This window comes from Mugil cephalus, chromosome 10 (genome assembly GCF_022458985.1).
Source record: "Mugil cephalus isolate CIBA_MC_2020 chromosome 10, CIBA_Mcephalus_1.1, whole genome shotgun sequence".
NCBI lineage: Eukaryota > Metazoa > Chordata > Actinopteri > Mugiliformes > Mugilidae > Mugil > Mugil cephalus.
Window position 1 is genome coordinate 6,978,148 of NC_061779.1, and position 22,884 is coordinate 7,001,031.

Sequence of the window (22,884 nt, forward strand, 5' to 3'; positions counted from 1 at the left end):
CAAATTTAGAATTTAGTATTTTTAGTAATTTAGTATTTCATTGAGTGCCCTATTGGGTTAAGGTGCCACTCTTGATGTTTTTGTTTTCGGTAATGGTTTAAGTTCGCTGGTAGTTTTTCTTTAATAAACCCATGACTTAGAACGATGTGGTGAACCACAGACTTTTTCTGTTTTACCCAGGCAGTGCGGAAGATGTTGGTCGGAGATGTAATTTAGTCCCCCAGCACCAAGCAATGAGCCCTCACAGCCACGAGAGGGCAAAGCTGCACATCTCTTCTGCTCTAATGTTTTGAATCGTTCAGCCCATTCAGCCAATCAGACATCAGCCGATTTCATAGGTATTCTCCCCACATAATGGCGCATGTGAAGCTGCAATACGAATATGACTGTCTCATCTTACAGGATCTTCACTCAAGGTGAGGAAGACGTAATAAAATAGGCCACTCCGCGTCTTGTTTATGTGGTTTGTTATGGCACGAGCCCTGGGCCGATAGTCATCTTCGGACTCGCCGTGAGCAGCACGATCTACTGTCGTGTTTTGATGACGCCATCACTGGGACTTTCCGGATACGTCATTCGGGGCTTCCGAGTTTTTAAGCTAGCTCTACCACTTTGCGTTCATGTCGACAGGCGCAGTAAATGTCGGTGCGTTGCCCCTGAGTACACACCGAAAGAGACCATGAAAACGCTAAAGGCTCCCAGGAGTGCCGAGAGGTTTGAATTTTGAGGCGTCGTTGTCGGAAGCGGCGGTCGGACTGAGAGGCGGAATGTCAACAACGCGGCCCCTCCTCGGAATGAGACGAGTCACCGAGCTGGCGTGCCCGGAGCAGCCGACCAGCAGGCTCCCTGCTCCGGCCGGCAGGCAGCAGCCGGAGGCCCCCACCGTGGACGAGTTCACGGTCCTGGAGGATAAAGAGGACGAGTTGAAATGTGCCAAGCCTCGAGTGGAGCAGGTTTTTAAAGTAACGTTCACAATTATCGGTCTGTTGGACCACACAGGACAGCCGCACGGCAGCAAAACATTACGACAGATATGGCTGCAGCTCAGGGGAAACAGGGACGACGTCTCTAAAGCAAAGGTGAGCTGATTCCAATACCGTTTCCCTTTCATTTCAAAGATCAACTCACACTTCATTCAGATACGTTGTTGTTTTTAATCAAATCTAGCCTCCATGCTGGCTTCGCCTCCTTCTGTTGGGCTGTTTGTGTCTGTTAATCAGTGTCCAGTGATTGGCACCAAGTCTGCTGTTTTATCACACATCTTGGCAGCACGTGTGTTATAAAATAATCACAGCTAAGAATTAATACGCTGTTAAGATTAGCTGTGATCGGAGTGTGTAGGTTTTTCAGAGTCTGAACCTCAAACTTTGTCCTAGCGACAGACATAAACAATGAGTCCTGCTCCCTTTTAGCCCTCACATCTGCCATACAAACAGTCCTTTTGCAGACATAATATCACCCACTTACAGGCCAGATATTTTATGAAAGTAACCGTAGTCATAACTTTCACTAGAACCGACCGCAATATTTATATTGTGGTGTCTAGTCACAAATGTCATGACATTTGAGTTAGTCCATAGTTTGCTCAAGTGTAGCTCAATTAAGTTACTGGCATTCGTCAGCGATATGTCAGAAGGGGTCATTTATACCATTGCGCGTCTAAGAACATTGAAGCCACGTGTTATCTTGTCCTTAAGTTATGCCACACACACTTTTCATACGTCTGTACAGTCATGTGAACCATCTAATAATTCACTGCCTGAGCCTTTTACGCGATTAAGGGAGGAAGCAGCACACTCACGATGAAGTAGTTCAGTTGACGGAATATTTCATGTCATAAAACATAACAGGCAACAAAATTGTGTGTAACAAAGTGTGTCATTTAAAGGTAAAAGCAGTGAGAGACAGCAAATGGGTCAAAGTCCTGTTATCTTCGGAATGACGAGTAAAAATCACGTGTCACGGCCTATGAATAGATATGTCATATCGCATAGCAGATTGTCACGTATACACCTAATTTCAGTATTTAAAAATTACTTTATTATTTCATAATACATACACCTTCTATGTGACATTTCTTAGTGAACTGAAGCGTAATCTGAAGTGTTACCAAATTGAGTAGATCTGATCTTATCACCGACACTTTATTGAGGCATTTATACAGCCCTTGCTTCCAATATAAAGATTTTTGGCAGGGAACTGTAATTTTACGGGACTTTCAGACCTGGGGATCTCCACCGAGGAAGTTAGGTTCTCGCAGTTTTATTGTAAGCCTCTGCCTGTCCGCAGTAGAATAAAATAATCATTTATTTATTCCTTTGTAGCAGCTTGTGTTCATAATAAATTTAATTTGACTAAATAATCAAATCATTGTTTTCATACTAATGTTATACGTCTGGGAACTGTAATTTAAATACACTCAGACTCACAGAGGGTCCTCGGTCTGCTCTGAAAACCCCAGACTTAAGATGTCTGCACTCATCAGACTTCGTCTAAACTTGCGGGACAGAATGACAGCACCCCTGGACGAAGAGTGATCAGTGTGACTAACACAGAAGTCAACTCGAAACACACCCATCAAGTTTCAGAGTCATGTGAGCCAGAGATGCATTTAAAGATTTTAGATTGCGCTTACTCATGCAAAAAAAAAAAAAAAAAAAAAAAAAAGAATTGTCAACATCTGAATCTCGGTATCAATCAGATTTCATTTATTTATTTAATTTTGATGTCTGTGTGATTTCCCACTTTAGAAAATCTTTTGAACCTTTTCACCTTGTGTCACGGGTCTCTTTTTATGCGCGCTATAACCAGCTGTTCCGAGCTCTGCCGGTCAACCGAGAAAGCAAAGTGGAAATGGTAATTTCAGCCCTTTTAGCTCATGACAAGGTTGACAGGGGAGTCATAAATGGCTTGGAAATCACTTATATTATTCCCATGAAAACTTTTCTTGTTTCTGTTCTCTAGCCATAACACGTGATACTGAGCAGAATTTAATTCATGGAGCCTTTGGCTTCTTGTACAGTAGACAAATATAAAACTGTATATAAATAGGTCTTTTCTTTCCATCTTTGACCTGAGCAGATGGAACTATATATTTCCATGATTTCTGCTGTTTAATGAAATAAAAAATAATGAGCCACGTGTTAAAAGTTGTCGAATCGTGAATATATTGAAACAGGCCTAACAGAGTAAAGCTGTTTTCTTGTCAGAGAAATTGACACCAGTTTAATGGATGGCTTTGTTGAATTACAAAAAGAAAACGTTTGGATTTGCCCAAGTTTTGAAATACTCATTTCTGAGATTTCACCACAGTGCTCTTGGCGCTCACGCAGCCAGACTCTGGAGAGTCCTCAGACCTCTCTGGCATGTGGACTGTTTCTTTGGCTGAAAGTAGTATTTGTAGTTGTAGTTGTAGTTTCGTTTTCTTGTTCTTGTTCATAGATAAAAGCTGTCTTAACGCATGTGGCCGGAGTGTATATGCTTGGCACACCCGACGTTGTGGTAATGGAATTTCTAAATTGGGTGCGTACGCAAGTTATGCATTCAAGGGTCATGCAACTCCAGTTCATGTAGGATTCTGAAAGTTTAAATTAAAATAAAACAAGCCCATTTAATTATTAGAGAGCCTGTGCTACTGGAAAAATGTTTCATCGGTTGTGTCATGTTAGGGGCCACTCCTAAATATTCAGTCTCTGTTTGAAGTCTTACGTCCTCTCTATTTCTCCCGCTGACTCACCATCGAGTCATCCCATATTGCCTTTGTTGAATCTTTATTTACGCTAAAGACGTGAAACAGTATCTGCGAGAAAGTTACCGCGCCCACCTGTGGCTGAATCATCCAGGCATTTGCCACAAACGAAAGATTCCCTGAATCAGTCAGTGTCTTAAGTGTTAAGTTTCAGCACGTGTCAGCTGTGATGCTCTGCAGCGAACTGTTGGGGCACACACTTTGTGTTTTGGTGAACTAAAACATGACATTTGATCAATTGTAGCTCTTTTTGACAGCTTTCAGCGCTCAGATGGTCGTATTGTAGGACTCTGAGTGACACATGTAGGGAGCTGGACAGTATATTGTTTAAAATATATGATAGAAATAAGGTCAATTGTGGCTTCCAGCTCAAGAACAGCTCCTCCAAACAAACAGCAACTGATTGAATGAGTTGTGGTTTCTAAAGGCAATGTAACTGAATGCACTGCAATGCTGGTGATGATGATGATGAAGGACTCGTATGAAACACGTATGAAAACATTTGTGTTTTAAAACCGGAACAAATGACAGAGATTAATATCTTCCGTTCTTTATTAGTGCGATATGTATGCTTTTGAAAAAGCCCCATGTAATTTGATTGCTTCCTGACTCTGTGTTTGTTGAGCTAATGTGATTTGTAGTAATTGCTGCTCTAACAGTTTAGCTTCCTCTTGTCGTGCAGGAATATGTTCGAGGACTGTGCGACCCAGAGCTGCAGAAAGAAGAGCGGTACCCAGTGGACATGCACTGTATCTTTGCTGGAGCCCGGGGCCTCTTCTTGGACAGACTCATACGGGACACAAGTGCCGAGGTCCTGGTGCCTGAGCCGGGCCGCCTGCGGCTATTGGGTCGGGCTGAACCGGTTGTGATGGCCCAGAGCAGAGTTCAGCAGTTTGTAGCACTATTCCAAGTACGAACATCCTATTAATGTCTTCAAACACAGTTTCACTGTACTGTACTTTGATCTAATAAATAGATGAATCATCATAAACGTGGGGGAAGAGGATGAAGTTTACTTCATTCTTGGACAGTAATATTGTAGTACTTTTCCAAGGAACTATGATCAAGTTGTTGCCTGCAACCCTATTTAAAAGAGAACAATGAAATTTTCTTCTAGATAACCCTGTGTGGCCCCACACACTCACATTTGCCTGTACGTGTTTTTTTTTTCCTCTGTTCTAGGAGAAGCGAAGTCTGCCGAGCGACAGAGAACCAATGGTGAAACGAGCGTTCAAGTCCTTTGTTGAAGAAAGGGATGATAAGTACACTATGGAGCTTCTGCTGCTGCCCAGTGCCCTGAAAGAGGAGCTACTGGGTCTGGTTCACAGTCCCACAAGCACAAACACATCTTCTATGGTTAGTGCATAAACTTGTTGATGTGATGTGGAACGGCACAGCATCTCCCAGCAAAATTAGAAAAGAGTGAACTATATCTGCTTTTTGCCACAGGTCAATCCAGGTTAAACACTTTTACACACACCTAAGTGTAGTATTCGTACTAAACTGGGGATATCTGTGGTATTGCATCATTTTAGTCACAAAAGACTCGTAAAGAATATATAGCCGTTACACATAGTTTGTGCTGGAGTGCAATGTCCCACTCTTACCCTTTTTAACACTGAGTTTTAGGTCTTTGAGAAGGTCAAGTAAACTGTACTTCTGTACTTAAGACTTTTGTATTACACGGTCAAGTATTTTAACAAATAGGCCTGTCGTGGAAACCTTGATCAGATAATACGCAGAGTATAATTTATTTAAAATGTAAAAAGGTGTTTTAACCTCCTGAGACCCTGCGTCCTCATATGGGGACATTTTGCTTTAGTTTTGAGGCAGCTTCTTATTCTGCTTCGTTTAAACTTGTTGTCTAGATACTAGTTGGTGTAAAAACATGACAGCGGTCGTTTCAGTGGATTCATTCTGCAGCCGATCACTGGACAAAAGTGGGCAATGTACAAAACGTCATCAGATTTTACAGTTTAAACTTATTTATACTTATTAACTTTTCTATTTTTATAATAATAGTTCTTCAATTGTAAGAAGCTATAACTTCGCTAATTAGCATGCGCTTGTTTGAGACAGTGGGACTACAATTCTGTCTTCGCACGGCCATTTCCAGTTTTATATTTTGTCGCATATTGTTGCATGTTGTTGAAATAATCCCTGTGTCCACAAATGAGGACATTTTTTTTTTTTCCAAAAACTAGTTCCTGTTCAATGATGATGCTTAGTTTTAATACCTTGGTGAAAGTAAAAATGCAAAGCAAACAAAAGCTCAGGAGGATAAAACTGTCTTTCAAAACATTACTTTAAGACTTTCATTTCAAGAACAAGTGAAATAGGTTTGGCAGTCATGCTGTTAGTGAAAGAGAAAATGTCATGCTTCATTGGTGATACAAAGTCGGGCCTTAGTAAGAAGAAGAAGTGCTGAGTGGAAGATTTAGAGTTAGACAGGCAATTGATCCACAAGGGAAACAGCTTGGTCACAGTAGCTCAATTCCACATAAAAGAAAGAAAACACTCTTGAAAACCGCTACTAAAAAGAAAAATAGGTGTTAAAAAGTATAATAAAAGTAAATGGTATAAGGAAAAAAATGTTCACGATTTGCATATGTGCAAAAAAATAAATCAGGGAAGTACAATATGAACCATGACTGAGGTGAGGTTTTTGTGTCTATGGGGAACTTTTACTGTACTTTCCTGTTTGGGATGATTGATGTGAGGTTTCACTCCCCAGGCTCAGCTCAACCAGGCGATACATCCCAGCGTGGCCGAGGTCGACCAAGACCGCTCTCAGAGCAGCACCCCCGTGACGGAGCTCTCCAACCGCATCCTGGACACCAGCTTTGACGATAAAGGGACCTCGACGGCATCCGCCGCCGCCGGAGGCGCCAAAGGAGCCGGAGGCGGGATAGGTTTGGGTCCCGAGGCCGTGCTGCTCAACGGCACTCGTCCCTCGCACAAGCGGCGCTCGTCCGAGAGCGAGGCGCGGGACACAAAGAGACAGTACTCCCTGGAGCGGAGGGAGGAGTCGCCGGAGAGGGCGAGAGAGCGTCCCAGGGACAGAGAAGGCCGGGCGGGAAGTGTTAGCTGTAGATCCAAGACCCCCTCGGCTTCGTCGTCCTTCTCCTCCTCCGGAAAAGCGAACACGGTCGGTCCAATCATGCTGGACCCCAGTGAAAGTCCAGATGACGGGGAGGCAGTTAGCCCGGAAACCAACCTCCGCTGCTTGGTCAATTTCTTCAGGTAAAAGTCCTGCAAATGAACTTAGACAATATTATTATATGTGTCTGTATTGTGTTTTCTTTAATGTGTCTTTGCGAAACTATTTTGAAAAGAATAGGAAGGTTATTCTGGTCCACATGTATGTAGATGGACTCACAGTTGTAGCTGTCCCTCTTGTCCACATTGACAGCAGCTTCTCTCGTTCCTCATTTTCCACAAGAATACATTCAAGTAAGCAAATATGAGAGTTCAGCTTCACAAGTTGGTCAAATCACGTATGATTCTTCTCAGGTGTATGTGAGTAGTGAAATGGCAAAAGATAACTGTGGGACATCTGTTGGTTACTGTCTCAAAAAAAAAAAACTTGCACTAACTTGATGCGTCTCGCCCAGTCTGGTGGAGCTTTGGCTGAGATCTTAAGAGCACGGTTTCCCTCCGCTATTTCTTACCGTTAAATTGCTTCAGCCTTTATGAACAGGGCGGGTAACTCATCCACTAATGTGTCTTGATTCGATATTAAACATTGTGAAATCCCCCCCCTTTTTTTTTTCTTCAGAACCATGGGTTACCAGCAGGAAGTGGTGGAGCGCGTCGTCAAGGCGACGGGACAGACCGAAGACACCTTCCTCGTCCTGGAGAAAATCGTCGAGGAAACCAAGCGTTGTGAAGAGGGGTCGAAAGGAGGTGAAAAAGACAGACGGCTGAACTTTATGCGGAGCCCCGACACTCCCTCCTCCTCCTCCTCTTCCTCCTCCACCTCCTCCTCATCGTCGTCGTCGTCCTCCTCTACGGTCTCTCATTTGAGAGACAAGGAGCGAGACTTGAGCAGGGCCTTGGTGGACCCGGGAAGGTCGAAAGAGAACATTAAGCCCCGCCAGCATGGTAGCAATAGCAACGGGCTGGGTCACCGGAGGCAGTGTAGCGGCAGCGAGGCGAGCACCCAGCAGGTATTACACGTCATACGGCAGACGACCATAGAGCCAAACTGATGTAAAGTGTCAGGTTTACATCTCTTTTATCTTTAGACCATTTCCTATGAACTGTGAAATCTTTAGCACATGGCATGACATGGGAGTTTTACCCAGCAGCCACCTTTGCTTTAGTGCTTGTTTTGGGGGTTTTCAAACTATATATGAATAAAATAGAATTTATTTGAATAGCATGGTTTTTAAATGCCATTTCAGGCCATTACAATCAAGAGAAGTTCTAGTGCTCAAGGAGGAGCGGGAAACTACGAGGTCATCACCATCGAGGACGACGAAGACGTCATCCCCACGGACACCAGAACGGCGGAAAGTAGAACGTCCCGGGCGATGACGGTGGCGCACGTCGACACACAGTCGGGATCCAGGACGGACTACTTGGCGCGGGGAGGGAGTGGAGTCTCGCAGAGGGATTACCTGTCTCGAGGCGGGACTCAGACTTTGGGAGGATCGGTGAAAGTTGAGAGTGTGACAGCGCTGCGCAGCACGCCTCAGTGGTTTACTGCACCCACTAGCTCCCTGGCTTCAACACCCAGTGTAGGTATCACCTTAAAGTCTGCCTCAGTAGGATGTGCACACTCACATTACCGGTTTTAACTAGGTGATTAAAGAATTCTGTTTTTATTATTATATTTAATTATGTTTAAAATATTATATTACTTATTAAAATATTTTATGTAATTCACAACCTCACTTGTAGTATACTGTAGAATTGCTTTAGAAATTCATAATGTATTGTTTTAAACGCATAACTTTGACATTATGTAAAACGTGCTTTGAATTCATGACATCAATCACGTCATTGTCTATTTTCCTCCACAGTCCGCTCAGACCAGCACCCGGCCCTCGGCCTCTCCCTATCAGACCATCGGCCACATGGGCATGCACGGGGGCGGAGCCTGGACTCCTGCCGCGAACGACCACACCGCGCCCCCGGTGACCGGTTTGGCTCGTTTCCACCAGTCGCTGAGGACCCCCTTCACCCTGAAACTGCCGAACGAGGCGGGATGTCCGGACCTCCGGCACATCATCATAGACGGCAGCAACGTGGCCATGGCGTAAGTCTGGATGACGCTGATGAGTAAAAATAAGAAACGGCAAATGAGGATTCAGCTCTTAAACTAGGAATCAAGCGTACAGTCCACAAGCTAACATGTAGCTGATTTGAGGGTTTCGAGCCAGTTTGGGCTCTGGAGAACACTTTGATCATTACAAGCATGTGAATCCTTGTCCCTTTCTCAAATGTAGTTACACAACACCTCTCGATTGCCCAGTTCATCTGCCGTGTTCCTGGTCTCCCTCGAGCACAAATCTAATTTGTGCTCTCAAACTTTGACTTTCAGAGTAATTTGTTTTCGGCTGCCTCAACTCTTTTTGCTCCTTGTGTACTCTCGTGACGGGACTGTGGGTTTTATTTAAGTTACGTTTTCGCTTCGTATTAGTTGAGCTCAGAGGATGTTCTGGGCCTTATTTGACAATGTTTCCTACATTTAAGGTCCTTTATTGTGAAACCAGCACAAAAAAGCAAGATGCACGTTGTGAAACTTTAATAAATAGATAAATAGATAGTTATTTTTGCATAACATTGGTGATAAAATGGTTTTAACCTGTTTTAATGACAGGATCTGCAAAAAAATGTGACTCAGTGACGCAGCGTGTGGCCAAACATGCATGTGGTGCTGCTTCTGTTTCCATAGCAACAGTGTACACACAGTCCGCAGCGCAAGTGTAGACTGGGTTTTATTTGTGCTGTTTAGGAAGGCTTAAATATCCATTGCGACCCCATTGTGGCTAAGCAGGAACCCCCGAGGCTGACAAATTAAGCCAAGAGCCAATAAGCTGCAGTTCCTCGAACGACCACTCGAGGCTGGCCCTTAAAAGCAAGTCACTCGCCGTAGACGTCCGTGTTAAAATGTCCAACTTTACAGCAGAAATAAACATGTTTGCGTCCTGGTACAACCAACAGATTTGGTCTCTAGGTCAGTACCCGTGTCCACGGCAGGTGGTGAATTTTTAATTTAACTCTTTAAGTGATTTGAAGAGCTTAAACGTGTGCATTAAAACAGTTTGACTGTAGCATGTCAGTAATAACCACGACACGATAGTATTTTTGTTTTGACTCTGATTCAGCATTTCTTCACCGGATGGGTGCAAAAACATGAGGTTAAAACTCATCCGATGACAAATGTGAGTTTTGAATAGTGTCACTTCCCACACCTGTGCGGTGTGTGCCACATTTTTCCCTTTTACACAAGAAGCCATCACCCTTCCCATCAGCATCGCCATCACCTTCGGTTGAGGTCACACACACACCCTCGGCCACAAACCTCCTTTTAGAGTGCACACCTACGGCCCCGTTTTGCGTAGGTGCACCAAAACCCGGCCCACGCGCACGCTTATTGTTGTTAATCACATCTCCGTGTGCCAGGCAGATTGAAAGCAGCTGTGACTACCTGATATCGATGTGTGGGTGTGTACTATATGCAGAGGCGTTTTTGAGAAGAAAGACCTTTTCTAGTAAAAATCTGCATTTGTGCTTGCTGATTTATCGCTCGAGGAGGACTTTGTGTTGAAGTGTGTGTCACACGAGGAAGGAAATAACAGCCTATTGTTTCTTTTCCTCACCCTTTGCTGATGTTTCATCACAATCTTAATCCCAGATGACCTTGTCTTGACTTCTCAGTTTTGCAGCCACTTCCTTTTGCATTTTTGGGTCATCATCCGTAACTCCATCTTTACCAGAAGTGTACTTGAAACCACAAAGCACAGTTCACTTCTGACTTATTATCTACTTTTCAGGTTGAGCGACAATGATTTCATCATTATTGGATATTACTATGTAATAATCTGTTAAAATCACATTACTGGTTCTTCCTGAACTGCGTAAGACCTGTTTTTTTTTTTTCCTACAAATATAGCAGCTGCCTGAAACTAATGTTGCGTAACGCTGCCTTTCCCAGTAGTGGTTTCAGTATCAGGACGTACCCTGATCCTGACGGAGGTTAATAGGTTATGTAAAATTATTCTAATGGCCGGTTAGATGTTTTCCCTCATTGGGTTATGTGCGCCTGGTGATTTTACCGCTTGCATAATCTCTTCCTGCTATGGTGTCATTCATCACTTTCTCTTTCAACAGTCGGTGGAACTTCCCCCGGGTTTGTATTTGAGCTCTGACCACAGGCTGAAAATTATCTTGTTATCTATCACGGCGTGTGTGTGCTTGTGCTCTCTGAGCTCGACTTGTGTCTGCAGTGGCATGTCACAGAAAAACACACTTGCGTGTCCCGCACCAGTACTGGGACACGAACGGGCGAGGCAGAGCTGTACTTTTCCCAGGTGAACACTTCAGTGTTGTCACCATAAAGAGATGAATTCAGGTCAGATGAGAGATTTAAATTGTCAGAGAGAAACACTTTGTGTACCAGCTCCCTGAAATGTGCGGTGTTGGTACTATTTTACACATTATAATATAATGTGTTTTAACGTTGAGGTCATTACTGCGCATGTTGTAGCTTGTCCTTTCATTCTCCACAGCCATAACATTACGACCACTGACAGGAGAAGTAAAGGACATTGACCATCTTTTGACAATTCAATATTCTGCTGGGAAACCTTTGGACCTGGCATTCATGGGGATGTTACACATGGCCTGTTCAGATCTAGGGTCAAGATCCAATCTGGGCCGTGAACACTCTTAGATTCACATTTGAGGGATCAGATGACCGACTGAATGTCACTGGAAGTATTTAATGAGTCCACGAGTGTAATTCTGTGTTAATTATTGATGCGGCCATTGTGATTTATGAGGAGCCGATGTCTTTATTTACCTTTATTACTGTACATTACGATGCATATGGAAGCTTCCAGGGCTAGTTATAATCTCAGTGTGCAAGGCTAACGTCAGGATGGAGGTCAATAAGTAATAACTTAATGTGTGAAGCCAAAGTCATGACACACATACATAAAACAGAGCTGTTCTCAGTTAGACTTGGACGGACTTTCAGACACAAGACGACATTTATTTATCCCACGTATGTGAAATTACCTTGTCACAGTAACGCAGAATTAGGTAAAAAATATATACAAAAAACAATAAAAGACAACATCTAATTTGAAAGAATGTACAAAAAATACAAGAATGTAACATCACTCTGACATTCAGTATATACAGTGTGAGCAGAGAATTAAAGAAATGCTAAAAAATTGGAATATAATATAAATGCTAAGATAGTAAATATGGACAGTGAAGTAGTTAGTGCAATGATCTACGAGGGAAATTACTCGGTCATGGTAGTTTAGTTGCACATAAAATCAGAATCAGAATTACTTTATTGATCCTAAATTACTTTTCGTTACAGCAGCTCCTACTCAAAGTGTTCCAGTGTTAAGAACAAAGAGCAATGTAGGCAATAACAATAAGTAAAAGTAAGCGGACAATTGTGGTAAGAGTACACTCATCAGTGTAAAAAATATAAGAAACACTCTATAAAAGAAACACTCTTAAAAACCACAAGAAAAAAGACACAATAATATTTGATCGAAATAAAATAAAAAATAAGTATTATCTAGTAAAATAAAATAGAAAACAGCGTAATCAAAATATGTACAGAATTAGCACTGTGAACAAATTTACTAAAGCTGAGAAAGTAGATAATGATAATAGATGAACGATATCGTAGCAGGAAGAGCGCAAGACTGAGATCAGATGTACGAGCACATTTGGAGACGTCATGTTTATGCGGGTTTTTGCGATCTGATAGTCTAGATTTAATACGAGGTGTGAACGGGGCCTTAGACTTGCACCACCCACCTAGAACATCTAGTCACCCCCACCCCATAGCAGTGACACCCCCAACAGGATGCAGCCTGACACAGACACACACACACACACACACACACACACACACAATAGCAGTTCAGAGACAACTCAAAAAAAAAAAACATGAAGAGAAGCACGAGGTGTTGACCCGGCCTCCAAATTCCTAAACCGCTCAAGTATCCGTGGGATGATCCACAGAGACACTTCCACTAACGACATCCCGGTGCCAGGTCTGTGTTTTACGTCACTAGTTGGGTCCTGTAAAAACTTTCTTTTGTTATTGCTGTTGTTATTTCAGGCGCACTTGCGTCACTTTGCTGGAGAAATGTTAAGTCTTTTGTGTCTCATCATTGTGCTGTGTAACACTCATCCAGACGTCTTGGCCTAACTTACATCTCACTTGTGGCCAGTTGTCTGGTCAGGATCGTAACCCAACACACAGGGAAGCAGCCAGCACAGACATTACAGAAGCTCAAGAAAAAAGGAGGTGAACAAGAAGCTCCATTCACAAGGAAAGATTCAATTATTCAAGGACGTCCGGCGTTTCTTCATTCACTAATGGCTGTATTTATTTATTTCCATTTAATTCACCGTTACTATGTAAAACCCCGGGTATTTTGACAGCCACTTTGTTTACGCTGATAAATTGTTTCATAAGTGATCTAGCACAAGCAAGATTTTGGATTTCCACTTAAAGCATGAAAAGGAAGCCGGCCATAAAAATAGGTTACCACTGTTAAAACCGTTTCTCGTGAAGTGACTTAATAGCAGGGTTTCCTCTAGCACACACAGACCTGTGAGCATCGATTCAAATTTCAACACGGGGGGAAATAAACCCCTTCAAAATGTTTAGAAACGCGTCTGTCGTAAGCCGGCCCGCTAATGTTTTGGTGTGGATTGCACAGCAGCTTCCTGCTCGGTCGCTGTGGGTCTGGCTGCTCTCAGGGAGTTTCTCGCCTGTGCCGCTGCTGCTGCTCCTCCTTGTGTTTGTGTTGTTCTGCGGTTTTCTGGCCTAGCAGCGCGTTTGTTGTATTACAGCTGTCTGACGTGCGCACGCCGTCCGTACACGTCACCGCCAGCAATCTGGGTCGACTGATTGTGCGACCTGCAGTGTGTGCGTGTGGAAGTTGCTCTTGGTTACTGAACCAATTGGAAGGTTGTGAAATCGCTTGTGTTGCCAGGGAGAAAATTAAAAGCCTGTTTAAGGTTCAGCGCTGTTGCCAGGATCGCTATTATAACTTCTCCTTAATGTGATGCACAGTGAAATGAAACACGATCCTACAATGTGGAAAATTCTCGTGAGGTTTTGCTGATGGTTTTTGTTTTCTGTATTTTGACATTTGATTTGATTTCTTCTTCTTCTTCTTCTTCTTCTTCCTCTTCTGCTTCTTCTTCTCCTCCTTCTCCAGTCACGGCCTGCACCGGTTCTTCTCGTGTCGCGGCATAGCGCTGGCAGTGGAGACATTTTGGAAGCGGGGCCACAGAGAAATCACAGTGTTCGTCCCTCAGTGGCGCCAGAAGAGAGACCGACTCACGACAGGTACGACATGTTTCATGAGTGTGCGAGACATTCTTGAAACATTAGCACATGATCTCAGTGAAAACTTAGTCCCATTTTGTAGCGGTGTCCAAAACCTTAGTGATCAAACTCTATGCCCTACATAGGGGGCTCAAATTTCCCATGAAGCACTGCAGAAAAGTTGTGATCCTCCAATGGTCACTCAATGGGTGGTGGGTATCCCATCATGCATTGCGTCTCTAACGACACCGCTGTTAATGGCACCGGTTTCTAGTTCTTACAGACTTTTTCTTTTATTTCATGAACATCACACATATTTGTTTACATAATCGTCACATTTTAGTAATGTTTAAATAATAACGGGACAACCAGAGGAGCCGCAACAGTTTGACTCGTAATGATGCAACAGCGATGGCGTCATTAACTGTGCGTCAAACCATGATCCGTGTGGTGTCTGAAAGCTGTTTGGATTGAGCTCACTTTATGGTGAAACCCTACATAGAGAGTAGGAGTTAGTGAGTGAGTGAACGGCTTCGGACGCAGGGTTATTTAAATGGCTAGCTTTTTAATTATTAAGACCGTGCGGATACAGGTGTGTATGAACAGGGTAAAGTAATTTTTATACACCGTGGCAAATTTAATCTGCTTATCCGGCTATTGTTCTTTCCACCATTGTTTCACACGTTACTGTTAAATCTATCAGGCGACGTCCGCACTAACATGTTTTCCAACTTTTGCAACTTTTGTTTCAATGCCTTGCGTGAACACTGAGTGAGGACAGACAGAAACCGAGACTATTCGAAAGCAATAAGATGAAACTTTTACATTAACTTCCCGATAGGGTCTATTAGTCACCACTAGTACTTCCAGGTCTGTGTCACGAGACCCTTTTCCGAAAAGGAACCAAGAAAATGAATTTGCTACCAGTCGACATGTTGTAGGTGGCAAATCACAGTCACTGCTTCCTTCTTGCTTCTTCTGTTGAATTTTTAGTTTAACCACACGGCTACTAGTTGGCAGTGAAGGGTTTTTGGGAGTTTAGTGTGGATGGAGATCATTTTTTTGATTATGTAACGTGTTTCAACCAATACAGAGAAAAAAAAAGCTGGATAGTTCTAGAGAACAACCAATAAATTCAGATGTCGTGTGTTAGCATATTGTTGTTTCTCCACATCAAAACCAGCGTAAACCATTTGTTTTGTTTCCAGCAGATCTAAGCCGAAGTATAAGCCACAGAAATAATTTGTGGGCGGGGAAGTTTTGTCTGTCTGTCGTCCAGACTACATCCATGCAGGAGTCATTTATTTTTAAAACATGTCGGTGTGAACATGCCCTCATTGGGCTTCATGGTGGTGGCTTCTCTGGAGCTCGTATAGTTTCTCTCTGACAGGGCTAAAGAAGTGAGGAAGTACATCATGCAAGCTGTTCCTGTAAAAGAACGGCAATGAGATTAAACACAGTGAAGTGTGTTAGTCACACCGAAAGTTTTGTATACTTTATGGTCTGTGGTTTTGATAAAATATTATCAGTGTGGTTTGAAGATGCTGTTTGTTCAATTTAATGTCAAACGCTGAAGGGTTTTTTTAAAAAGTTTTTTTGTTAACCCAAACAAATCCACAGACAATGTTGAGTATTTAGGATAAATGAACGCTGTGTGTATAAGAACAGCTCACTTACACTATTTCTATTATCGCCTAATAATGTTGTTGTTTTTTTGTTTTTTTAATTACAGAACAACATTTTCTGAACCAGCTAGAGGATCTGAGGCTGCTTTCCTTCACTCCTTCCAGAGAAGTCTGTGGCCAGAGGATATCCTCTCACGATGACCGGTACGCCAGACACACACACACACACACATAACCTATGATTACACAACACATGTTTCAGTCCATGCTCCTGTACTGTTCCACCTGCCTCTTCAATATGCTATCTGATAAAAACACGGCCAAATTCACACACACGCACAACCACCACAGCTTCCAGAATAATCGGCCTCCCCACAGAAAATGTAACAAATGTAACAGGACCATTACACGCATCGCAACCGCAATAGAACAGGATCTCACACGTCCACTAAACACACACTTCACCCCGCTCCCCTCAGGGAGAAGGGGCTTTTTTCAATTTTCTCCCACAAATTTAAAGTACACATTAAGATGAATCCAACATATTTTAGTAAAGGGATAAGGGGTAGCTTAATATTGAATGCAAAATGATGATAATAATGTATATTTCTAATTAGCACTAGGTAGAGTTTAATATAAAACACATGTAGTAGGTAGGGGGTCCCCACTGAATCTCTCCATCAGTTTGAAGGTCCTTGGCCTGAAAAACATTGAAGACCCCTGATATAGAGCACTGAGGTGTAGAAGGGTTCGCTTCAGAAAAAGCCTGGCACCTGCCTCCATAGCTGCCCTTAATAAAAGGCCTGGGTCTGTCTCTTATCGGTTTTACTGTGTGTCCAGTGTATTGTGGCGCTCTTAGTGGAATGGAAATGGTTCTGTGGAAAGTATTTCTAAAGGGGGGATTCATTGGAACTGATGAGGAGAGATTTAGCCGTCGTCTGGCTTTGTTTTTACAGAACCAGAGGTCAAACTTTCTGTTTTTGTTCTGTTATGTTTTCGGAGATTTCGTTTCCGTTATGAGCTCAACTCTGGCTCCAGTTGTGTGGACAGAATTTCGTCAAACTGAGATAATTCCAACGTTGCAATCGATGCTGATAATCAGAGTGGAGCTGGTTCTGTCTGTTTGTTGTAACTCAACTCTAAATTATTAAAATTGGAAACATAATAACCAAGATGGAGCCACATTTTCAACAGCTGCCCCCTCACAAATGTATTTATTTCACACAGAGAGACGATCAGATCAAGTCTTTGACGTGTCTATTAGTTCATTTGTGCATTTTAATTATAGCTGAGCTCTGTGAATAGAAATCCTTATGATGCTTCTGATAAATACTCTATTTTTAAATGATTTTAAGGTCAGACTGTCAGTTTTGCTTCCAAGCGTCTGAGGTGGTTTTGCATTTGGTCGGCTGTTAAATATGAACTCTTCCTGACTCGGCACTTATTAACGTGTTCCTCTGCTGCCAATGGATTCCCCTCTGTAGGCCGTGGCGAACGATCTGGGACGAAACCTCAGACCTTTGAACACCGGGGGAAAATCCTAAATATCTAATCCATGCAACACAAACACGCCCGCTCTCTTTCCCTTTGTCAGGTTCCTGCTCCACCTGGCAGAGAAAACAGACGGGATCATCGTCACCAACGACAACCTGAGGGACTTTGTGGACACGTCTGACACCTGGCGCAAAATCATTCAGGAGAGGTGATTAGTGTATTATGTGTGTGTGTGTACATGGCTCGGTTAGTCATTCACTTTTGCGTTCCATTACCCAACATGATGGTGGAAAGTCCAGAGAAGCAGCTGATGAACTGGGTGACACATAGAGATTTATGTCCTGCATGTATGTACGTTTACTAATACTCTGCAAATAACAAATCGGAAACAGAAGAGACTTTATTGCCAAGTATGTTTGTACTTACAAGGAATTTTCCTTGGAGTTTTGTAATGTAAAGTAAAATAACACAAAATAAAATAAAATTGTAAACGTATACACATTCAAATATAGAGCAATATATATGGAACACACTAACTCTGTAAATGTTCCATTTTTGTACATATAAAACAAAACAAGGAAGAATCTGAACCTTAATGTTACATGTATTCACCTAATATTAACAGAAACATAGATTTTTGTATAACTTGTCACAAAATGATCCACAGAAACATATTCTAGACAGATTTAATTTTTAAAAATGAGGAAACACATTATAAAGTGTAGTGCAGTTGTTGACATCTATTTTCACTGGATATAAACCTGTATTTTATATATTTAGTTTATGAGGACCAAAAAAAAGTATTAATGGAATTAATAAAACCAACATATTTAGATTAAACGCTTATACCGATTACACATCATCAGTGATAAATAAAGATAAATTAAAGTTAAATCGATTATTGATTTTCAGTAATTTCTTGTAAATCGCTCAGTTTTGATAATGTGGTGCACAGCTGTAACCTGCTCGGCCGGAACCGGCGTGAACCCGCGGTGAAACGGATTGTAGGGGACTGTGTCGCCCTCTGTTGGCCGTCGCGAACACAACCGACCAAGACCCACAAACCCCCTTTCATACCGGATGCCAGAGTGTGACACGCTCTGCCGGTTCCCCCCTGTATGTGAGACTGCTTTGACGCCATAGAGAGTCACTGTCACTGGTTAATTCCTGGTTGTGACTTGTTTTGCTGCGGCTGTACTCCCCCTCACGCCGGCTCTGTTTCTTTATCTCACTGCGGCATTCGACCTGACTGGTTTTAACCTGTGTCACCAAGGGGAACAAAAAGTCTTAATTTAGATTTGATCTGACGTACGTTCGCATCATAGAGCCACTTAGCACTTGGTGAATACTTGTTTGTTTACGCTCCTTATTGGTTGAGCTGTTTATATATTTCTGCCTAATTTCCACACATGAGACATGCAGAAAACCCAAAGCTGTAACTTCATGAGAAGCCCTCATAAAGTAGAGAGGGGCCCTTCTTGGAAAAACCTGAGTAAATACCAGCATGTTTGTTGGAAATTATTTAGGAAACACAGAATTGTATTTACCAAAAATGTCAGACGGTTGGTTAAAATTAATTGTTGAGGTTTTAGCTGATCGTAGACTCCCAAAATAGTTGCAGTTTAACACATTTGTCGCGTTTCCTCCCCTGTGACTGGCAGGTTGCTTCAGTTTACATTTGTTGAGGATCACTTCATGATCCCCGATGACCCTCTGGGGAAAAATGGACCTCACCTCGACATCTTCCTACGTAAAGACAGCAGGTAGGTTCTCCCCGCTCACTGCATATGAAGACAAATTCTCCAGGACGTCTCTCTCTGAGGTTTTGTGAAGAGCTGTTTAGAAGCTTTGTGTGGTTACTTTGACCGTTTCCATCTTTGATGTCATTTAAATGGACGAGTAAAGAGATCAAAGCTGTTTCTGTACCAGAGTTTGATTATATGAAGGCTTACTTTTAGAGACAGCCTCAAGTGGACAATTGAAGAACTGCCGTATTTGGCGCTTCAGCATTGGCTTCATTTGAATTTACATAAACTGATCAGCCACAACATTATGACCAGGGGACTGACAGAAGAAGTAACATTGATGTCTTGTGACGATACACTGATCTGTTGGGAAACTTTTGGACATGGTATTCATTCAAGTGGATGTTACTTAGACATGCAGCACCCACCTAGACCCCCCACCCCATAGTAATGACACTCCCAAGACCATGGAAATGCTGTAAAACTCATTCATTTCTCACAGCACTGACAGCACATGAACCACAGGACTGATCTTATCCTGGTTGTTAGCCTGGTCTGGAGCAGGCTAGCTGCAGAAGATAAATCACCATGGTTACTTATACAGGATGAAGTTAACTTGCTTTTTATGCTTTATTTAAAGGTTATCCAGGATAACCAACATGTCCCGGCTTAATCCCTTATCCTAGTTTTGTGCGATACCCTTCTGGTTTGGTGTCTCTTGTCTAAAGGGTATAACTTGGTCAACTGGCTTCACACTTTGAAATGTGTCCTCAAGACAAATTCACTAGATCCCAAACTGATGCAAGTATCTGTGGGATCAGACCCATAATAAGACCCATGTCCATTCACCTGTTAGGAAGGTGGTCATAATGTTATGCCAGTGTAACTTTAAATTTAAGGCCCATAATAAAAATACACGTACCTCTAAAGTGCTGCAGTTTTACAAATGTTGGACCGTGGGTTGTGTTGTGGTTTCACACGTCTCCGTTTCTTCCTTCTCAGGAGGCCTCCAGCCACCCCCCCTCCTCTGAGACCCCCGGAGTTCAGACCCTCTTCCCAGCAGCACCAGCCCGTTTACGTCCAGGCTCTGCACTCTGCCCCGCGAAACCCCACCGCCTCGCTGATGCCCCACCCCCCCTCCACCACACACTGGCCCCACTCCGGCCCCCCCGAGTGGCACCCGCCCCGCCGCTCCCCCTCGCCCTCCCCCTCGCCCCCTCCCCAGCGGTCGCCGGGGGAGACGTCGGAGCTGAAGAGAAAGCTGTACGACATCTTCCCCGACCAGAAGCAGCGGATCGACCGCATCCTCAACGACAACCCTTACATGAGAGACCTGAACGCCCTGTCTGGGTTGCTGCTGGGATAAAAAAAAAACAAAAAAAAAACTGTCTACGTGAGACACACATGTGACAACACAGATGTATCAGCATAAAATAATTTATTTTCCCATTTCTTCCTATTATTATTATTATTGTTGAACAGACATGACTGATCATCAAACTAGCTGCTATTGGCAATTTTTTTTTTTTTTTTTGTCCCCCCCCATATGCCATATTTGTTCCGCAGCAAAGTCTGTAATGTTCACATGGTAATAAATCTTCACAGTTTTGTTGACACGAGTCCAGAGTTTCCATGAATGCGGGACCAGCACTGGGAGAACACAGCTCTGCACCAACACCAGAGAACTGGTCTGATGGGACGGCGGCTCGGCGTTAACACACAGGACGGGCTTCTTCTTGTAAACTTTACTCACCGTGTCACTTCTTTCAAGACTCTTTGGGAGACAAGAGCGCTTTTTTTTTGTTTTTTTTTGTTTGGTTTGATTCATACCGGCAGGATTTGCATGGTTATTTATACATTGTTCGGACATATTGCTTATATACAGTTGTTATGTTCTGGGACAGGAGCAGCTCTCTGTCGTGTAATACCAGGATCTTGATTTATTCCACTTTGGCGGGAAGAAGCTTAAAAGGTTTTAAAAGTGCCCGCCCTTTGAGTTAAATTTCAGCTTTAACCTCGTTTTTATCGGGAGTCACAGCGTTGGCATCAAAAGGACAGAAAGCCCAACAAGTAATAGTCAGTCACCACAGGCAGCTTTAATTTAACGAGCAGCAAAACACATTCATTATTTAATTCATTTTTGCATTACAAAAAGAAAGCACCTTTGGTTATGTTTGAGGTCGACAGTTTGAGGCTGTATAAGTGGGCAGGAATGACAATCATTTTTTTGTGTGTGTTTAAATGCAGCTCATTGTGTGTATATATATATGGAGGCTTAATTAATTCCTATAATTTATAATTCAGTTTCCACAACTGAAGCAGCACTGCCCATCTCTATCCCCTCAAAGTGTTTTCCTTGTTTGCCTTATTATTTTTTATTTTTTTTAATATTTCAAGAATGCTAAAGTACCAGGAACTTCGTATCGGTGCCAAATCACATTTATTTATTTATTTTTTTAAAAGGCTTTCTCTTCGCCAATAGGTTCCTCCTGTTTTTTTTTTTTTTTTTGTGAGAGAGAGTCTGACAAACCCCCACGTTTCTTACTCTCTCGTAGGTTTGTGTCGCTTTTCGAACCTGCTACGTATAAACTGTCTCTTAACAAGCTGTGGTGAATCTGATTTTCCTGCTCTGATGCAAGAATTTAACATTAGTCTTCTTCTTCCCAGAGTTACCGGGCTCTATCTTTAGGCGACACACACACACACACACACACACACACACACACACACAGTCGGCCCATCAGGAAAGAAACACTACAAAAGTTTAAATTTATTCTCGTTTGGTTAAGTTAAAATTTAAATAAATTTAAAAAAAAATCACACACCTCAAGTTTTCTCTCTGCCAGCATTTGTAATTAGTGTTTAATAGCTGAAGTCGATGCCCTGACTGTAAGTAACGGCGTAATGGGGTGAAGCGCAGTTTCATTGATAAATATTTTTAACACCCAGAGAATGTGGGCTGCAGCTTGCATATTTAATGTGCATCTGAGTTTTTGTAAGATACAAACATTTCGTCTCCTCGTAAGAAAAAAGGAATTCTGCACCAGGACTGGTTTTCGTTCGTATTGCTCTGTCGTCGTTGATTACTGAAGGATTTTTTTTTTTCTCTCTGTTGTATTATAGGTCTTTTGTGTATATTGATTTCTTTTTTTGTAAATATACACATTATTATTATTTTTATTGTTTTGTTTTGGTTTTGGCTACGGTGCACATATTGATTTATGTATGTGAAAAGAAAAACAAAATAAATGCAGCATTCCCCATAAGTGTGCATTTATCCTCCAGTTCTCTGTTTTCATCGAGTCATTGTTACTTTTTCTATTCAAAAACAACTCTTAAACAATCATCAAATGAAGACATGGATAACACTCCTGTGTTTGAACGCCATATGCTCCCAGATGCTGGTTTTTATTTATTTGTTATTCTGAAACTTTGCCCCCAGAGCCAGACCATGCGATGCCGCGCTGTCTTACCCTGTCTTGACTCAGTGTCCCACTAAGCTCAAAGCAGATGTCGTTGCAGAATGTTGGGGCGGTCGTGCCGGGTAAAGGGCGGCCTTGAGTTCTGGATAAATTCACAAAAATCCCAGCTCCTCCCGCATGCTTACGCAATGGTTCATCTGCATTCACCCAAAGACACAGCAGTTGAAACCACATACATCTTATTATGGGACTCATTGGACCAGTTTAGTTCAGATTTCTGTGGTCTAATGTCCGTTCCTTTGTTTTC

At 42.5% G+C, this 22,884-nt stretch overlaps 1 protein-coding gene across 1 annotated transcript; it reads left to right on the top strand.

Moving 5' to 3' along the window:
- Positions 1–551: 551 nt before the first annotated feature.
- n4bp1 (nedd4 binding protein 1) lies at positions 552–22,421 on the top strand. The gene is made up of 12 exons (XM_047596790.1): positions 552–1,079; positions 4,431–4,658; positions 4,931–5,104; positions 6,483–6,991; positions 7,527–7,917; positions 8,155–8,490; positions 8,776–9,011; positions 14,182–14,312; positions 16,024–16,120; positions 17,511–17,618; positions 19,072–19,173; positions 20,158–22,421. The coding sequence occupies exons 1-12, from the start codon at positions 768–770 to the stop codon at positions 20,519–20,521; spliced, it is 2,988 nt and encodes a 995-aa protein (XP_047452746.1). The 5' UTR covers positions 552–767; the 3' UTR covers positions 20,522–22,421.
- The last annotated feature ends 463 nt before the right edge of the window (positions 22,422–22,884 follow it).